Here is an 18286-nt window from a genome sequence, read left to right on the forward strand (position 1 = left end):
AGAATTGGATGGAAGAATTTTACATTATAAATTCTCATTGGAGCATAAAATAGATTCATATTAAGTTTTCAAATATATGTTTGAGGTACCTGTTAAGTTTAGTAAATATTTGCATAAAATTATAATCATTGTAAATATTTTGTTCTTAAACATAATAAAAGAGTACTGGTGTTAGTTGATATGTATATTGATAAAATGTAGTGCTTGATATTATTTCTCACTAAAAATGATGTATCAACAAGAAGGTAATTTTTTTACATTTATTTTATTGAAATATAGTTGATTTACAGTGTTATGTTAGTTTCTGCTGTATAGCAAAGTGATTCAGTTCTGTTTGTGTGTGTGTATGTGTCTATATATATACATACACACACTCATTCTACTTTATATTCTTTTCCATAATGGTTTATCACAGGGTACTGATTATAGTTCTCTGGGCTGTACAGTAGGATCTTGTTTATTCATTCTATATATAGAATTTCAGTTGGCATCTGCTACTCCCAAACTCCCAATCCGTCCCTCCCGCACCTGCCCTGCCTTGGCACCCGCAAGTCTGTTCTATGTCTGTGAGTCTGTTTCTGGTTTGTAGATAAGTTCATTTGTATCAGGTTTTAGATTCCACATGTAAGTGATATGATATTTGTCTTTCTCTTTCTGATTTAGTATGATAATCTCTAGGTCCGTTCATGTTGTTGCAGACAGCATTATTTCGTTCTTTTGTATGGCTGAGTAGTATTCCATTGTGTGTGTATCACATCTTCTTTATCTGTTCACTTGCTGATGGGCATTTAGCTTGTTTCCATATCTTGGCTAGTGTGAATAGTGCTGCTCTGAACAGTGAAAGTATAGTTGCTCAGTTGTGTCCGACTCTTTGTGACCCCGTGGACTGTAGCCCACCAAGCTCCTCTGTCCGTGGGATTCTCCAGGCAAGAATACTGGAGGGGGTTGCCATTTCCCTCTCCAGGGGATCTTTCTGATCCAGGGATCAAACTTGGGTTTCTCACATTGCAGGCAGATTCTGGGTGCATGTATATCTTTTAAAATTATAGTTGCATCTGGATATCGTCCTGGAGAAGGAAATGGTAACCCACTCCAGTATTCTTGCCTGTAGAATCCCCATGGACAGAGGAGCGTGGTGGGCTGCCGTCCATGTGGTGGCAGAGTCGGACACAACTGAGCAACTAACATACACGCTGGATATCTACCCAGGAATGGGATTGCTTCATCACATGGCAACTCTATTTTTAGTTTTTAGAGGAATCGCCACCCTGTTTTCCATGGTAGCTGCACCAATTTATTACATTCCCACCAACAATGTAGGAAGGTTCCCTTTTCTCCACACCCTTTCCAGCATTTGTTAAACTTTTTGATGATGACCCTTCTGACTAGCGTGATGTGATATCTCAGGGTAGTTTTTATTCGCATCTCTGTAATTAGCAACGTTGAGCATCTTTTCATGTGCCTATTGACCATCTGTATGTCTTCTTTAGAGAAATGTCTAGGTCTTCTTCCCATTTTTTGATTGCATTGTTTTTTGTTGTTGTTACTGAGATGTACGAGTTGTTTATATATTTTGGAAATTAAGTCCTTGTCAGTCGCATCATTTGTAAATATGTTCTTTAACAAGAAAAATATTTAATTCAATTAAACTAACTTGGAATTTGAAGTATATACCTTTCTTGGAACACTAGGTGGCCTCAATTGTTCTTACAAGGAACTACATGTTAATTTTTTCCAAAATTGAAGAATTTTTTAGCAAATGAGAGGTTCAGTGAAAAATAAAACAGCAAATGAACAAAATGAAAATAAAGCAAATAAAATCAGACATTTGTGTTTTACTGCATTGTAAAATCTTAACAGCCTCCTTGAGGGGAAAGAGAGAAATGTATGTCCTGGTTTAGAATAGCCCTACATGTTGCTGAATGTTCTTGCTTTTTCTCTGATCAACTACTAAAGGCCTATTCTGTGGCCCTTTTAAGGATCATTTGCAAATTCCTCTAAGCCTGTGTTAACATTTCAGTGTTTGTTGACTGGGCAGCTTTTTTTTCATCATGTAGATTTCTTAGCCATGTAGCTGAATATCCTTTTCTGCCTCCTTTTCCTACCTATAGCTTCTGTTGAAATGTCTTTGTTAGGGTTGTATTTTGGCAATGCTTTTTTTTCCTCAGGCATAAAATGTCCAAAATTTAAAAATGGGCCCTTTTGTGAAACAGAATGAGTTGGAATTTGTAATGGATTTTTTCATGAGTAATTGTACAGGACTTGAGGCAAGAGATCTAGGTGACTGTTTAGGGATGTTAGACTTTGACTAGGACTGTTCAAGAGTAATAAGATTCTATAGGGACGTACACCTTTGACTTTTATTAACTAGGGTCTTTGACACTTGGATGTGGTAGAAGTCAGCTTGGAAAAAACTGATAAGTCATGCAGATCCATAGAGATTCAAACAAATTTTGACAGGTTGAGCTATAAATGATTCCACCTTGATTTTTGCAGCTTAGAAAGAAAAGGTAACCCCGAACATTGCATTTTATTGGCCAGCAGCAGAGTTTCTCAGCCTTGGGCACTGTTACCATGAGGGCTGGGTAATTCTTTGCTATGCTTTGCCCTGTGCATTGTAGGGTATGTAATTGCATCTACCCACTAGATGCCAGTAGTAACTTAGTTAAACTGCATCTGTGTCTGTTCATGTTTAATTGGCCATGACTCTTGGCTCAGGACTAGTACCTGTCCTTCAGGACCAGAGAGACTTCAGTGGCTTACTGCTACTTTGTCCTGCTCATGTCAGTGGCACTCTAGTTCTGATTTTTCCTACATCAAGATTGGGATGTGTCTTCCCTTAGATTTTAGGGTATGTTGATGGAAGATGGTGTGACCAGCATGTGTAGTTCTATTCAGGGATCAGGGATGTATCTCCATATGCCCACTTTTGCCTCGCTTTGCTCCCAAAATTTTTACCAGGATGATGTAACTTGGCAGGGCCGTGGATAGAAATGAGAGGTGTCTGCAATCAAGGAAGTTTCTGTTGATTGAGGAAACTTCAGTGATTTGAAAGTTTTTCCATTATACATTTAAGCTTTCTAAAAATGAGCTATAAAAAAGTAAAGGGCTTCCCCCTATTTAATTCATCACAGCTTTATGACCCTAAAATAAAGGTAGACAAGGAAGGGAGTATTAATTTTTCTCTCCATCTTTTTCTTTTATAGTCTCAACTTCAGACATACCTGACACTTGGGTTTGTTTTTCCACTTTTCATTTTAAGGTACTTCAGTTTCTGGCCAAACAAGAAAGCCAGGCAGGAAAAAAAAATTTTAAGGGACTTATGGAGACCTAATTACAACTATCTTAATTTCTGCCCCCCGCCACCCCCCTCACCAGGGCAGATTTCCCACCTGATGCTTTAGCGTTCTTTGCTGTCTAGTTCTTGCTTACTGTGGTTTATATGCATGTTAGACCGTCTCATTGATATTCCGATCATGTCTCATAAAGAGGACTAAGTGTTAACTTGTCAACAGAGCTTTGTAGTTGGAAGAATATCCCTGCAAATTTTAAAATGATCCTGCTTCTTAGAAAAAGTTTAAGGGAGGCAGTATAAGTGATCTCAAGCTATAATTTCTTTTAGGGGAAAAAAAATGCACCCTTATACCCATTTAAATTATAGCATAGAAAATAAAGAATATTTTATTCTTTGCTTTTAACTTCCTGGGCTGAAACAACATTTTCCACCTAAACTACCTTGCAGTACTGGGTTCCTATAGCTTACTACCTGCTGAGTTTAAGTGTTATTTTTATTTGTCCCTAGATTCTTTCCTTGGGTCTCAAATGCTTACTTATTCTAGAATCCTTATAAGATTTGGTAAATAAATTCACTGTCCTGTCCTTAAAATATTTGTACCATCAGTCTTTCCAGCTCCATCTCACAACCCCACCAAAACTCAGAGTCCTCTGTATTCCTAGCATTTCCTCTGTGTTTCATGTTTTGTATATCTAGAATACATACTTCTTGCCAGCTTACCACTGATACCGTCCGTAATCCAAGCTACCACCACCTCTTGGCCTGGATTTTACAGTTGCAGTAACTTCTTGCTGATGTCTTTGATTCTCATCTTTCCCCCTTGGGTGTATTCCCAATTCAGCAGCAAGAATAATCCTTTAAAAATGTAAGGCCAAGGACTTCCCTGGTGGTCTAGATGCTTCGGTTCCAATGAGAGTGAGGGTTCCATCCCAGGTTGGGGAACCGGGATCCCGCATGTCACAGGGCACAGCCAAAAAGTGTTTTTGTTTTTGTTTTTTTTAAAGTGAGTTCCATCACGTCAGCCCCATTGAAAACCCTCAAATGGCTTCCCGTCACATTCAGAATAAAGGACTATCTACCTGATTTGATTACTGCTTCCTCTTGGACCTCATTTACCCCCTGGGGGCCTTTTGCACCTGTTCTTTCTGTAAACTGGCCCTGGGAGAGGCACCTGTCCCGACTGCTTAGCGCCTGTGTCTGCATCTGTGAACAGGAATAAGAACGCTTTTTCTCCCTTGGCTACCGCAGGGGGTTATCGAGAGTCTCAGATGTGTTCATCTTTTCACTGTTGGTTCACCTTACTCTCTCACATTGTGCTAGGAATTGCTTTTTTTTTTTTTTAACGCCTACCCCTCCTAGGACTCCCTTCCCCACTGTGGGTTTTGTTTGGGTGAGGAGGGGTAGGGAGAACCAGTAGAAGCCTCTGCCTGGCACTTTGTGTTAGCTATGACAGTGGTTGCGGGAAGGAAGGGGAGAGGAGAGAGTGGAGACTTGTTCTCTGCAGCAACTTGGGCAGTACTTCAGTCCTCGTGCAGGAGAAACCACTGTCTGGGGCTGCTGGGAAGTTTCAGTGGCAGCCCAGGGAGGACTTGGCAACTCTAGTGTTTCCTGTTGTCTTGTGTCAGAGCAGAATTGTGCCTCTGTTCATTAAAATCCCAGTAAAAGAAATCCAAGAGTCAGAATACTTGTGTTGAACTGTATGATTTGTAGAATATTGGATTTGAAAAAACAAGGCTACTAGCTACAAGATTTTGCAGTCCTAGTTCTAACTTCTTGTATCCCTAAACATTCTTACCATTTACTAGGCTAACCCAAATAATCTGTCCTTTGCTACTCCTGTGCTTTTTGTTGGAGTTACTTTGTTTTTGGTTGTGCTGGGTCTTTGTGGCCGCACTCACGCTTTCTCTAGTTGCAGTGAGTGGGGGCTGCTCTTCATGGTGGTGCATGGGCTTCTCCTTGCAGTGGCTTCCCTTGTCATGGTGCACAGGCCCTAGTGCGTGCAGACTTCAGTAGTTGTAGCCCATGGGTTCAGTGGTTGTGGCCTGTGGGCTCTAGAGTGCAGGCTTAGTAGTCCTGGCACACAGGCTAGTTGCTCTGCACAATGTGGAATCTTCCCAGACCAGAGATCGAACCCATGTCCCCTGCGTTGGCAGGTGGATTCTTATCCACTCTACCACCAGAGAAGTCCTCCTGTGCCAGATATGTGTAAAATGTGGAGAGCTGGAGGAGGGAGTAGCCAAATTAGAATGAGGGAAGAGATGCTGTGAATATCTGGGCATATTTGTTTGTCACTGTGGTTAAGATGAAGATAAATGGCAAAACTGGTCCTTCAGGAGAGACAGATCCTGTTCAAGTTAATAACTGCATCGTAACTGGACAGTTTGGACTAATTTGAATGTTTACTTACGGATGTAATGGCATTTACTTAATGTCCTATTGTAGAGAAGTTGTATGTTAGTAAATTGATGTATCTTTGTTTCACAAGAGGTTATACTTTCAACTTAGTAAGGTAAATTCTTTTGTGAACTAGGATATAATTTGTAAATTCATGCTGAATTCAGAGTGGGATTCATTGACTTATCATTCAAGCTTCTGTAGATACCCTGTGACTAGGTAGGGTAGGTTGAGCAGAAGGTGTGAGCTTGAGTTCTTTCCTGTAAACTTTTTTCCAGTAGCACTCAGAGAGTGGAAATGCTGAAAAAGATGAGTATTAGCAGCCTTCCAAAAGCATTGGTCCAAGTTTCTGTTTGTTCCCTGTATGATTTTGAATGCTGTAAACTTGTATGTGTTTTAAAAATGTTAATTTTATGCTGGAGTATAGTTGATTTACAATGTTTCAGTTTCAGGTGCACAACAGAGTGATTCAGTGATATATAAATATCTAGTCTTCAGATTCTTTTCCCATTTAGGTTATTACAGAATAATGAGGAGTTCTCTGTCCTTGTTGATGATCTATTTTATATATTCAACTAGTGTGTTTTAAACTAGTTGCCCCATAACCCATGGCCCAGTCAGTGTCAGTGAGAATTAGAAAAGATCCGTGTCTGCTTGAGCCCTGGAAAACTGATGGGTGGTGCGGAGTACATACAACGTCAGATAATGTCTGTCTGCTGCTGCTGCTAAGTCGCTTCAGTCGTGTCCGACTCTGTGTGACCCCATAGACAGCAGCCCACCAGGCTCCCCCGTCCCTGGGATTCTCCAGGCAAGAACACTGGAGTGGGTTGCCATTTCCTTCTCCAATGCATGAAAGTGAAAAGTGAAAGTGAAGTCGCTCAGTCGTGTCTGACTCTTGGCGACCCCATGGACTGCAGCCTACCAGGCTCCTCCGTCCATGGGCGTTTCCAGGCAAGAGTACTGGAGTGGGGTGCCATCGCCTTCTCCTAATGTCTGTTTAGTGAAGGTGTTTTTTCAATTTCAATATATCTAATAATACATATCGCTTATTTGTGACTTGAAGCATTAAGTTTTAACTCCAGTCTTTTCCTTTTTCTCTAGGCAAATAAAGGAGAGACTGAAGAACCAAGTCATTCAGATGAAGGAGGAAGTACCTGGTTTCATACCAGGCCTGGCAATTTTACAGGTATTATGATAGTGTGTTTCCACTAGTATCTTTCTTCCTTTCTCAATCTCTCAGTAGTACTTAAGACAACAAATACATCAAAGTTCTCCCTCTTTTTTGGCTTCTGTGAAGCCTCAGAACTTTTCAGTTTCTCTGTGCAGGCTACTCCTCTTCAGCTCAACTTCTGCATGTGGACCTGCCCTGGCTCTCGGCTATTCTTTGTGGGTACTTTCCCCTAATCCAGCATCTCTTGATCATTGGTCTTAGGACCCCTTTACACTAAAAAATTTAAGACTTCGGAACTTTTGTTTATATGAATTTATCCATTGATATTTTACTATATTAGAAATGAAAACTAAGAAGTTTAAAGATACTTGTATATTTTTAAATACCAATAGTATGCTCACTATATATTAGCACTAAGTAGTATTTTTATGATTTAGTAACTCTTAAAAACAATGGAATGAGAAAAGGGGCATTGTTTTACATTTTTGCAAAACCCTTTACTGTCTGGCTTAATAGAGAACAGCTGAATTCCTATCCACTTTTCACTCTCTTGCTCTACTGGTTTGATTGAAATATATGAAGAACCTTCACATATATCTGACCTTATACAGACATATGGTTGTAAAAGGAAGTGTTCTTTTGATATTCTTCTCAGATAATTGTGGTTGTTTTTCTTTAGTACTATAAGGATTCAGTAAGTAAAGTTTTAAAAAGGTAGTTGCAGTGTGAAATCTGAAACTGTTATCAGTGAACTTTCGTATTTTGTTAAGTCGGAATCTTGTTTTATGTTACAGTTTGAATGGATATTTACCTGTGTGTGGTTTTTGTTGTGTTCTTCATTCCTCATCTGAAAAATAATGGTTCACTGAATTATACAGATCTCCCAAATGTTAATACATTCTCTTACATGATATTTTAAAAAATCATAATCATTACTGTCACCAACAAGCTCATCAGAAAAGCCTGTAAGTGTTGAGAAGTTGTCAAGCTCACAGGAAGTACGTAAATACCAATTTTTGCTTGAAAGCTCCAATTTTGTCATTAGTTATTTTCCTTGAAGTAGCAGGCTCGCTTTATCCAATTTTGAGAAAATACTTGCCAAATGTTCAAGCCCCAGTAATCATTGTTTGTCAGTTGTTCTTTCGAGTAAATTTGGTGTTTCATTAAAAAAACTGGCCAGTTCTGCTTGCAAGGCAAGAAAGCACAAGTGCTTTTCCTGGTGAAGCCGCTTCTGTTTATGGCCAAAGTGCTTTATGATTGCTTCCCCATTCTTTATGCAGAATATTTAAAAGACATGGACTCAAGGATCGAGGTTTAATAAAAATAATTTTTACTGCATCAAGAGCACTTCTAAGTGAAATTGGTGTGTGTGTTGTTTTTTTTTTTTTTTCTTTTTTTTTTTTTTTACTGAGTGTGTGTGATAGTGAAGGATATCCTTATGACTAGTACAGTTTGGTGCCATTGTCTTGATTCTTACTAGGTCATCAGCAGTCTTACCCGCCATAACTTTTGCAGCCTCGATACACATGTCAATACAGTGAAAATGGCAAATGACATCATGGTATTAAAATGGCACTAGCAGGTCTTCTAAAAGGGTGTTGGGGTTCCCCAAGAGTGCATGATCCACACTTTGGGAACCATTGCCCTGCACAATTTCATCTGACCCCCAGGTATCCGCTGTAGGTCAGGAACTTGTAAACCTGGATTTCTTCTGAGTTCCAGACTCTTGGCTTCCAGGACATCACTCCCTTCTCTAATCTTTTTGCTTGCTGTTCCTGTTACCTTGACCATTTAAATGCCAATGCTCAACGCTCAGACTTCTTTTCTACCTTATTCTTTGTGTAAGTGAGCCCCCAGGCCCATGGCTGCTTGGGAGAATACTTCCTAGCCACTTTCTTCCAAGAGCTCCAGGTTCATCCAGTAAGAGGCCTTCAATAAAAAGGCAGAAGGTATTTCATAAATACGTGTCATGTGGACAGATGTACAAATGAATGTCTAAAGGGTTTATTGGGACGACAAGAAACTGATAGCTTGCATTTGCAATTCCGTTCAGAAATACCTGGTCCCTCACGTCTCATTTCTCTCTGTAGGTGTGTCTCCATATATATCATTTAATTCCTTGCTAAGTTCTGTTCCATGTTCTCCAAGAATTTCAGAGTGAATAATATCCCCCCCATTGCTATACATTATCTGAGAGGCCTTAGTTGACAAGAAAAGCACCGAAGGCCTGTCGTTCTGCTTGGTCTGTTCTGTGGTTGGTGGATTTTCCTTTTTTATTTTTACAAATTGCTAAGAATCAAAGGTATATGTTGTGGGTGTACACTTGGTACATTTGTGGGACCAGTTATTTCTTGGCTTATTCTTGTGAATTGTTTGTTGTATGAAGAGTAAATGTCATAGACAAGAAATCTGTCTATCTAAAACCCTTTTTGTAGCAATAGAGGTTTTTTGTTTTTTTTTTTTCCTGTTTTTAAAATTGACTTCCAAGCTCCTATTTTAAACTTATTGATTGCAAAGTGTTTTTGTTACATAAATGCTGTTCTGCAACTTGTCTCCTATGCTCTTGCCAATAAAACAGTGGTAGAATATTTTAATCTTGCACTTTAGCACCAGAAGCAATGTCATTCTATGATGCAATGTTATTCTATGATGCATGTTCACAGATTATGTTGTAATCACATCTGTGCTGCCTCAGACCTCTTTTTTTTTTCCACCCTGGTGAGTGGCACCACCATTTCCCCACATACTCAAACCAAAAACCTGAGCTGTGTCTTGTCCTCTCTGCTCTCCACATCATAAGCTCTTGAGATCTCTTCCCTCCTTTTGTATATTTATTTATCTTAAAAATCATTTTGTTTAATTTACTATCATTATGATTATTATTGGTTGTGCTGGGTCTCTGTTGTTGTGCCTGGGCTTTCTCTAGCTGTGGTGCCCGGGCTTCTCATCGCAGTGACGTCTCATGTTGCAGATCACAGGCTCGAGGGGACACAGGCTCAATAGTTGTGGCGCACAGGCTTGGTCACTCCACAGCATGTGGACCAAAGATCACCCCCATGTCCCCTCTATCAGCAGGCGGGTTCTTACCATCCGTATCACCAGGGAAGTCCATTTTCCCTCCTCTTGATTTCTGCTTCTCCCACCCCACTGGGGCACTAGTCACACGCTTACAAACTTGTGATCTGGATGCTTCCAGTCTGTCCTTTTACCTGCAGATGCCACCCTTGTCAAAATGCAGATCTGATCACAATCAATCCAGCCACACACACTGCCCATCCTATGCAGAAGGAATGACAGTACTGTTTATGTAATGTCTCTGTAGTTCAAGTGATTGTATATATTTCTGGTTGTTCTAATTTTTATCCCCGCCCCCCACCCACAGGATGGGAGCTGTCTTCTTGTAGACACAGTAATGAAACCAAGCAGAAGCCTGTGGGGTCCCATGTGGTACAAATCCTTCCTGTGTCCCCCATTTCTCATTTGTAGGAAATAGGCTTAATTCAGCCTCCCATAGGGCAGATTCAAACAGTTGATTGTCAGGGAAGGGAGGGGATGTAGAAACACGGGAGAGGGACTGTCTGGAAACAATAGTACAGCACAGCCTTGGGGCAGGATCCTGGTTCCTTCTCAGGGAATATACATAAAAGTAGCTTTGAGTTATTCTTCAGAACTAAGGCTCCCACACAAGTGAAGGATGGTAACTTCAAGCTGAGCACAAGCTTCCTAGAGCACTACCCTGTTTCCTCACCACCCAGTCTGAAGAAAGTCACACACTCTGTAGCTTTCAACCCAAGTCTTGCCTATAAAATCTTTTCCCTGGAGCAGAAGAAAAACTAATGAATAAACCAGTATCCAGGATATTTTACGTTGTAAAACAGGAATCAGAAGACCATTTTGTCTTGTTCAGTTGCTCAGTCATGACTGATTCTTTGTGACCCATGGACTGTAGCATGCCAGGCTTCCCTGTCCTTAACCATCTCCTGGAGCTTTTTCAAACTCAGGTCCAGTGACTCAGTGATGCCATCCAACCATCTCTTCCTCTGTCGTCCCCTTCTCCCCCTGCCTTCAATCTTTCCCAGCATCAGGGTCTTTTCCAGTGAGTCAGCTCTTCACATCAGGTGGCCAAAGTATTGGATCTTCAGCTGCAGCATCAGTCCTTCCATCGAATGTTCAGGGTTGATTTCCTTTAGGATTGACTGGTTTGATCTCCTTGGTGTCCAGGAGACTCTCAAGAATATTCTCTAACACCTCAGTTCGAAGGCACCAGTTCTTCAGTGCTCAGCTTCTTCTATTGTCCAGCTCTCATAGCGGTGTATGACTACTAGAAAAACTGAAGCTTTGACTGTATTTATCAGCATGTTGGCCTTTGTTGGCGAAGTAATGTCTCTGCTTTTTAATATGCTGTCTAGGTTTGTCAAAGCTTTTCTTCCAAGGAGCAAGGGTCTTTTAATTTCATGGCTGCAGTCACCATCCTCAGTGATTTTGGAGCCCAAGAAAATAAAGTCTGTCACTGTTTCCTTTTTTTCCTCATTTATTTGCCATGACATGATGGGACTGGATGCTGTGATCTTCATTTTTTGAATGTTGAGTTCTAAGCCAGCTTTTTTCAGTCTCCTCTTTCAGCTTCATCAAGAGGCCCTTTAGTTTCTCTTTGCTTTCTGCCATTAGGGTGGTGTCATCTGATATTTGAGATTATTGATATTTCTCCTAGCAATCTTGATCCTAGCTTATGTTTCATCCAGCCTGGCATTTCGCATGATATACTCTGCATATAAGTTAAATAAGCAGGGTGACAATATATAGCCTTGATGTAGTCCTTTCCCAATTTTGAACCAATCCATTATTCCATGTCTGGTTCTACTGTTGTTTCTTGACCTGCATACAGGTTTCTCAGGAGGCAGGTAGGATGGTCTGGTATTCCCATCTCTTTAAGAATTTTCAACAGTTTGTTGTGATCCACACAATCAAAGGCTTTAGCATAGTCAGTGAAGCAGAAGCAGATGTTTTTCTGGAGTTCTCTTGCTTTTTCTATGACCCAGCAGATATTTGATCTCTGGGTCCTCTGCCTTTTTTAAATCCAGCTTGTACATCTGGAAGTTCTCAGTTCATGTGCTGTTGTACTTGTTATGATTTGATTTGATTTGTTCAGTCACTCAGTTGTGTCTGACTCTTTGTAGCCCCATGGACTGCAGCACGCCAGGCTTCCCTGTCCTTCAGCATCTCCTGGAGTTTGCTCAAACTCATGTCCATTGAGTCGTTAATGCCATCCATCCATCTCATCCTCTGTCATCCCCTTCTCCTCCTGCCCTCAATCTTTCCCACCATCAGGGTCTTTTCCAGCTAGTCAACTCTGCATCAGGAGGCCAAAATATTAGAGCTTCAGCTTCAGCATCAGTCCTTCCAATGAATATTCAAGGTTGATTTCGTTTAGAATTGACTGGTTTGATCTCCTTACTGTCCAAGGGACTTTCAAGAATCTTCCCCAACACCACAGTTCGAAGCATCAGTTGTTCAGCGCTCAGGGCAGGGTAATTTCCTAGGCTAGGAAGTAGGAAGATTATTCCAGTTACTTTGGAGAGGTGGCAGGGATTTCCAGGAATTGGGCCACTGCCCACGTTTTGGCCTTTTATGGTCACCCTGGGAACTGTTGTGGTGCCTGGGAGTGTGCCATTTAGCTTGCTAATGTATTAGTGAGCATATAATCAGGCTCTACTGGAAGCAGATGGCTCTACTGCCATCCTGTACCTAATGGATTCTGACCGATTTTTGTGGTATCCTGTTCTTTAACGGTTGTGTCGTTCTTTTAACTGTTGTGCCCTGCCCCCTTCCCTTCTGTCTCAATAGGACCTTTTTTGGATGATGTAATTGACCTCCTTCAAAGAAGAAATTGGTATTTCTGATAAAATGCTTAAGTGATTTTTTTTAATATAAACTATAATGGGATTAAGATTTGTTCTGGGAAACCAGTGTGCCATCCACCCACTTGACTGTCAGTCAAGAAATCGACTGTTCTTCAACTAAACATTCCTTTTGCGTCCAGTTTGAGAATGATTGTGTAACCATTTTCCCTATTAGCTGCCTATGCTGAATGTTTCACCTGGATCCTAAGAGGCGTTTTCCTTTGCCTTAGGATTACAATCAGACTTTGATGTATGCTCGTACCTCTTAAGCTTTTTTTAAAAACTAGTGGTCATTTTGGAGTTTTAGAAAAATTCCTTCAGAAACATCCAGACAGAAACAGCAATAACAACAAAAGACTTCAGACTTTCGTAATACTAAATGCCAAAGACAGCAACCCTGAAGGAAAATGTCGTGATTCCAAACTTGGCCAAATTTGTCCTTCGAGTGCAAAGACGGCAGAGAGATATTTTCGGGTACAACTCGGGGGAATTGCCCACACCTTTCCAGGAAAAGTGACTTACAGGTGTATCTCAGCTACATCAGAGATGAAGATAAAGTATAGAACAGTTGTAATTTATTAAAAAAAAAAAAAACAGCAGGGAGTGATAAAAACCATTTAATCTCAGAGTTAAGTCGAAATAACTAATTGTAGTTATGAACATGGTCTACTTAAAAAACATACAACCTAAGAGCTGTGAGTCGTTTATTCAGTGTCTAACTGAAGGCTGTACCCCAGGAGACAGCAGTAGTCTCTCCAGTTGCTCAGAGAAACTGTCCCAAAGAGGTCAGGGGAGGAGCCAGTGTACGTCTGTGAATGTGGATTGGGGATACAGGCAGTCAGGATCTCAGTGAAAGGTTAACTGTGGGTGCCAGGATCAGATATCTCAATGATTTTAGTGCTTTTCTGTGTGTGAGAAGATGCGTGAATCTGGGGTCATTGACATTCTTCCTAAGATACACATTTGAACTGTCTGAGGGGCCCACGTATCCAAAACATGGAATATACTGCAACCTGAATTCCTTTCAGGGCACACTTGCAGATCAGTGACTATGGTGGCTAATGATGGGATCCTTACAGAACTGGAATGGCAGGAGACATCGTTTGTTTACAATATAAGTAAAAACAAAATACTCTTACCTTTCTTATTTGATCTAAAAATCCCGGAAGGTATTAAATCGGGTAACCAAATCAATGAAGGTTGGATGATAGGGGCAAAGGTCATACATGTGAAAAGGATAGGAAAGATGAGCTTAAAATCCCTAAATTTCCCTAAAATCCTAGGGAAATCCTCCCAGTAAGCAGCTAATGCATTTAGGTGCAGAAAACCAAATACCCCTCACTGGACTCCTCTGGCTGTCTTGAAATTCAGCTTAGCACTGGCAAAACTGAGACTTCTCTAGAAAGACACCTGCAGCTAGGAGTGAGGCCATGTTCCATGAACCTGTGTTCCGTGAACCTAAGGAGAGCCTCCAGGAACAGCATCAAGTGACTAAGCCTAGAGCTGCTCTGTTCCTAGGGCCAGCTGCTTTCTCCAGAGTTGTCCTGTGTAAAGCAGCCACACATCACTTTTCTCTGGTGTCAAGGGACCTACAGTTTTTCCCTCTGCAGTTTGGGGAGAAACCAAACTTATTGTGATAAATCACCCCGAGAGGACATTTCATCACTGAAAAGAGCAAATGTCAGCACTGAAACATGGGGAAATATTTGTAAAGGAAATTTTTTAGGTAAGTGATTACAGTGAAAACCTATGTATATCCATGATTAAAGAAACAGGGACCACGTTGAGACCTAGCATGGTGGGTCGGAGAAGTTGGCTTCTGTGTACTCTTTCCTCTCTGTCTTGAGGGCAGCAGACTGCCCTTTGCCTGGCGTAGGCGAGTGTTGTGTGTGAGCTGGGAATAGTTCGGTTCACCCTCGCTGATTCCTCTTCTCTGTGGCTGAGCCTGAGAGCTTTGCCCTGCCCCCAGATGTGGGGAGAGGGGGCAGATGTTTTACCAGAGCTACAGTACGTTCTTGCATGTTGACAGTTCCTCCGCCCCCCTGCCCTGTTGCTCTGGCTCATCTGCTTGCTGGCAAGCAGAGATTCCCCATGGTTTAGGCAGGTCATTGCTCCCTCAGTTAGTTTCCAGAGCGGGTCCTGAAGTGTCTTTTCTTTGGGGGTCAGGCGTGCTTTGCTCTGTTTGGTACTGCCTGCTGTATTCGCGTCTCCATGCTGTCCCAGCATCCTCCTTATTCTCCTGTAAAAGTTCTCGGGAGCAGGAGTCTCATAATTAAACATTGCTTTTATCAAAACTGAAATTTTAGAAGCTTTGCCATACAGTTTGCCTTTCCCTAATCATCCAATTTGCATGTCTTTATTATTCCAGGTTGGCAACAGAGATGACTCTAATCTTTATATAAATATGAAGTTGAAGGCTGCTGAGGAGGTAAAGCCCAGAAAAATGGTGCCAACGCCCCACCTCAGCTCCCACCCCTCCCCTTCTCTGGGTCTTATCTGTGACCCCTTGCGCTCCTCCCACAAAAACTTGCATCACCCACCGCAGACTTCAGGTTATCTATTTTTCAAGTTAGAAATGGGTGACAGAGCTTGGGCCTGTCGTTGGCCCTGCAGTGTTTTCGAGTCAGTGATCTGATTCTAAAGAGCAGGCGTAGAGAACATAAACGTGCCTCAGTTCGGTGGCGACAGTTAACAAGGGAAGGATGGGGGAGTCAAAGCAGGAGACTCATTCTTCGGGACATGTGAGGGTGGAATGACGCCCGCCTCACTTGCTTTGGTTTAGTCACATCTGCAGAGGAAACAGGCCCATGTCTCAAGTCCTTTTGCCGTGTACCCGTTTTAAATGTTCGTTCTTGCAGATCGGGATCAAAGCCACGCACATTAAGTTACCCCGGACGGCCACGGAATCTGAGGTGAGCAGTTAGGAGTCAGCTATTAAGAGGGCAGCTGAAGTGCTTTTCTTACTGGTTTTAGTTTCAGAGAACTTTAGGGGCTGATACATTCAACACACAAGAGATCTCCAGATAATTCTTTGTCTGCACACTCAGCCTCCAGAAAATCTTTGAAAATCAGTAAATGGGGCAGTGCCAGCTATGAATGTTGGGTACTTGCAGTGTGATTGCCCATGTTTTGCTTCCAAATCACTTGCGATGTTCATTAAAAACTAATCGTTGGCCTGTCGTTTTGTGTACTTTAAAAATGAAAACGTATATTTCATTTACATGCTGTTCAAGAATAGGCAGAACAAATCTTGGGTGAGTCAAGTCGCAGCTGTGGTTGCCGGTAGGTGGGGGATTGGCTGTGACGTGACAGGAGGGAAAAAGGACTTTCTGAGGTCGTGGCTATGTTCTGCATCCACACAGTCCAGCAGGGGAGCCACTGACCCCATGTGCTCATTTAACTAAAATGAAATAAAATTTGAATTCCCGAACTAGCCGCATTTCAAGTACTTCGGGAGCCACAATTGTAAAGTACAGATTATAGAGCATTTCTGTCCTCACTAAAGTCTTGGTTTAGATGATGATAACATGAATTTTACTGTGTAGCAGTAGATTATTAAAGCTCTTAGCTCTTTTATTTGATGGATTTCTTACCAGACACCTGAAGATGACCTTCTGTGTTAAGGTAGAGTTGCGCTAGAATGCAAGGCGAGAAAGCTACGGTTAAACTCTCGGTGTGTGGAGGGGGCAGGGGTGAGGTAACCTGGCTTTTGGCTTGGGAAGTGTTTCTCTACCCTCTTGATTTCTCCATGGTACATAAACTGGTATGTGGTGTGGTTTTTAGGTGTTAAAGTGCATCACATCATTGAACGAAGACCTCACTGTGCACGGGTTCATAGTGCAGCTACCTCTAGATTCAGAGAATCCCATTAACACCGACACGTTGGTCAATGCTATCGCCCCCGAAAAAGATGTGGACGGGTGAGTGTGGCTTGGCTTTCTGCACCGCGTTGCTTGATTCCGATTAAAATATATTCCTATTTGAGGAACATGTCATTTTGTTTCTAAAGAGTAAAAATACCTGTCACTTTCCTTGTTTTAGATTGAATAGCATCAGTGCTGGAAAACTTGCTAGAGGGGACCTTAGTAACTGTTTCATCCCTTGTACACCCAAAGGATGCTTGGAACTCATCAAGGAGACAGGTAAAAACAGAAACAAAGCACCTTTTGGGGAACGTGGTCTATACCTTTGGAGGTTTAGGGGAGATACGCTGTGGGCCCTAAAGAAGCAGGCTTGATTGGCACAAGGACCTGTATGCTAGGGGCTTCTTGACCTAAATTCTCAATGTTCTCAACAGCCCTATGAAGTAGGTACTCTTACTGTTTAATAGCTGAGAAGACATTCTCAGAGTGATCGAGTCATTTGTCCAAGAGGCAGCAGAGCCAAGATTTGAACTCAGAGTTATTTGAGTTCAAAGCAGATTATTGTGTATGGAAAAACCAATTTGGTAATACAAATTCATATTGTCTGTAGGATGAAAAATCCCCACCCCAAAATGGGCCACTGAGCTATTGTAGTTCTAGCAAATGAATCCCTTGAATAACCAACCCCCCATTACCTAGTCAACATGTTGGTATTTTAATTTCATCATGAACACTTTTTAGCAAAGGTTATTTTTTTTAACAAGGAAGTGTGCCCTTTTTAGAGGAAGTGGATCAGAAATTTCAAGTGGAAAGTGTTGGCTAACGTAAGTGAAAACTTTCTGTGGCTGGCAAGGAAAGGTCAAGGTATAACCCTTGGGACAGCTATTGCTGATCAGTCCTACAACTAAATTTATCCTCTATGACTTGTTTAGCCTACAGTGTATTACAACTCGATGGAAACCAGTCCCTTAGGCTGCAGCAGCTGTAGGGCCTCCACCTCCTCTTGTTGATTTTAATTAATTTTTATCTATTTAAGCTGCACTGGGTCTTAGTTGCAACCTGTAGGATCTTTAGTTTTAGCATGTAGGATCTAGTTCCCTGACCAAGGGATCGAACCCAGATCCCCATGAGTGGGAGTGAGGAGTCTTAGCCACCGGATCACCAGGGATATTCCCTCTTGTTGATATTGAAGCAACAGTTTGCCCGACTGCAGCTTCAAGTCCTTTGCTGAACCCTAAAAAGTATAGAAAGTTACCTTATAAACACTTCACAATTTGAGGGCTTTACTTCTAGATGTTCATGGTGTTAGCATTATATAGAAACTTCCCTATTTTTGGATAGAGTTAATGTTACACAAGAAGCATAATTTGAACACAAACTGCCTTGAGTTGGCTTCAGTGGGACTGGGTGTAGGGCCTCAGCAGAGACCTCATCTCTGCTCCCCTTTGCATGGCAGCTCCTTCTCAGCTCTGCTTGGTCTCCCAGAGCAGCTCCAGCCTGTTCCATCCTTGTGCCTAAGAGTGATGGGGCGGATCTTGTTGGCCAGGGGATGAAATACAGTCATTCATCCACACTTGGGTCCTCACCCACATCAACTCTACTGCGGAGAGTATGTTGGTCCTGAGAAATGTTGCCAGAAGAATGGGTGCTCAGTAAACAAAAA

The 18286-nt window shown here is 41.7% G+C and overlaps 1 protein-coding gene across 5 annotated transcripts in view; it reads left to right on the top strand.

Annotated features, from left to right (window-relative positions):
- Nucleotides 1-18286, top strand: part of MTHFD1 (methylenetetrahydrofolate dehydrogenase, cyclohydrolase and formyltetrahydrofolate synthetase 1) — a 60563-nt gene that overhangs the window by 8815 nt on the left and 33462 nt on the right. For all 5 annotated transcript variants that reach the window (XM_055538324.1, XM_055538327.1, XM_055538325.1 and 2 more), the window contains exons 2-6: nucleotides 6791-6875; nucleotides 15129-15188; nucleotides 15619-15672; nucleotides 16544-16680; nucleotides 16802-16902. In XM_055538324.1, coding sequence (XP_055394299.1) covers nucleotides 6791-6875; nucleotides 15129-15188; nucleotides 15619-15672; nucleotides 16544-16680; nucleotides 16802-16902 — 437 coding nt within the window. The remainder of the gene's footprint in view (nucleotides 1-6790; nucleotides 6876-15128; nucleotides 15189-15618; nucleotides 15673-16543; nucleotides 16681-16801; nucleotides 16903-18286) is intronic.

Source organism: Bubalus kerabau, chromosome 10 (assembly GCF_029407905.1).
Source record: "Bubalus kerabau isolate K-KA32 ecotype Philippines breed swamp buffalo chromosome 10, PCC_UOA_SB_1v2, whole genome shotgun sequence".
In the NCBI taxonomy this organism is placed as follows: domain Eukaryota; kingdom Metazoa; phylum Chordata; class Mammalia; order Artiodactyla; family Bovidae; genus Bubalus; species Bubalus kerabau.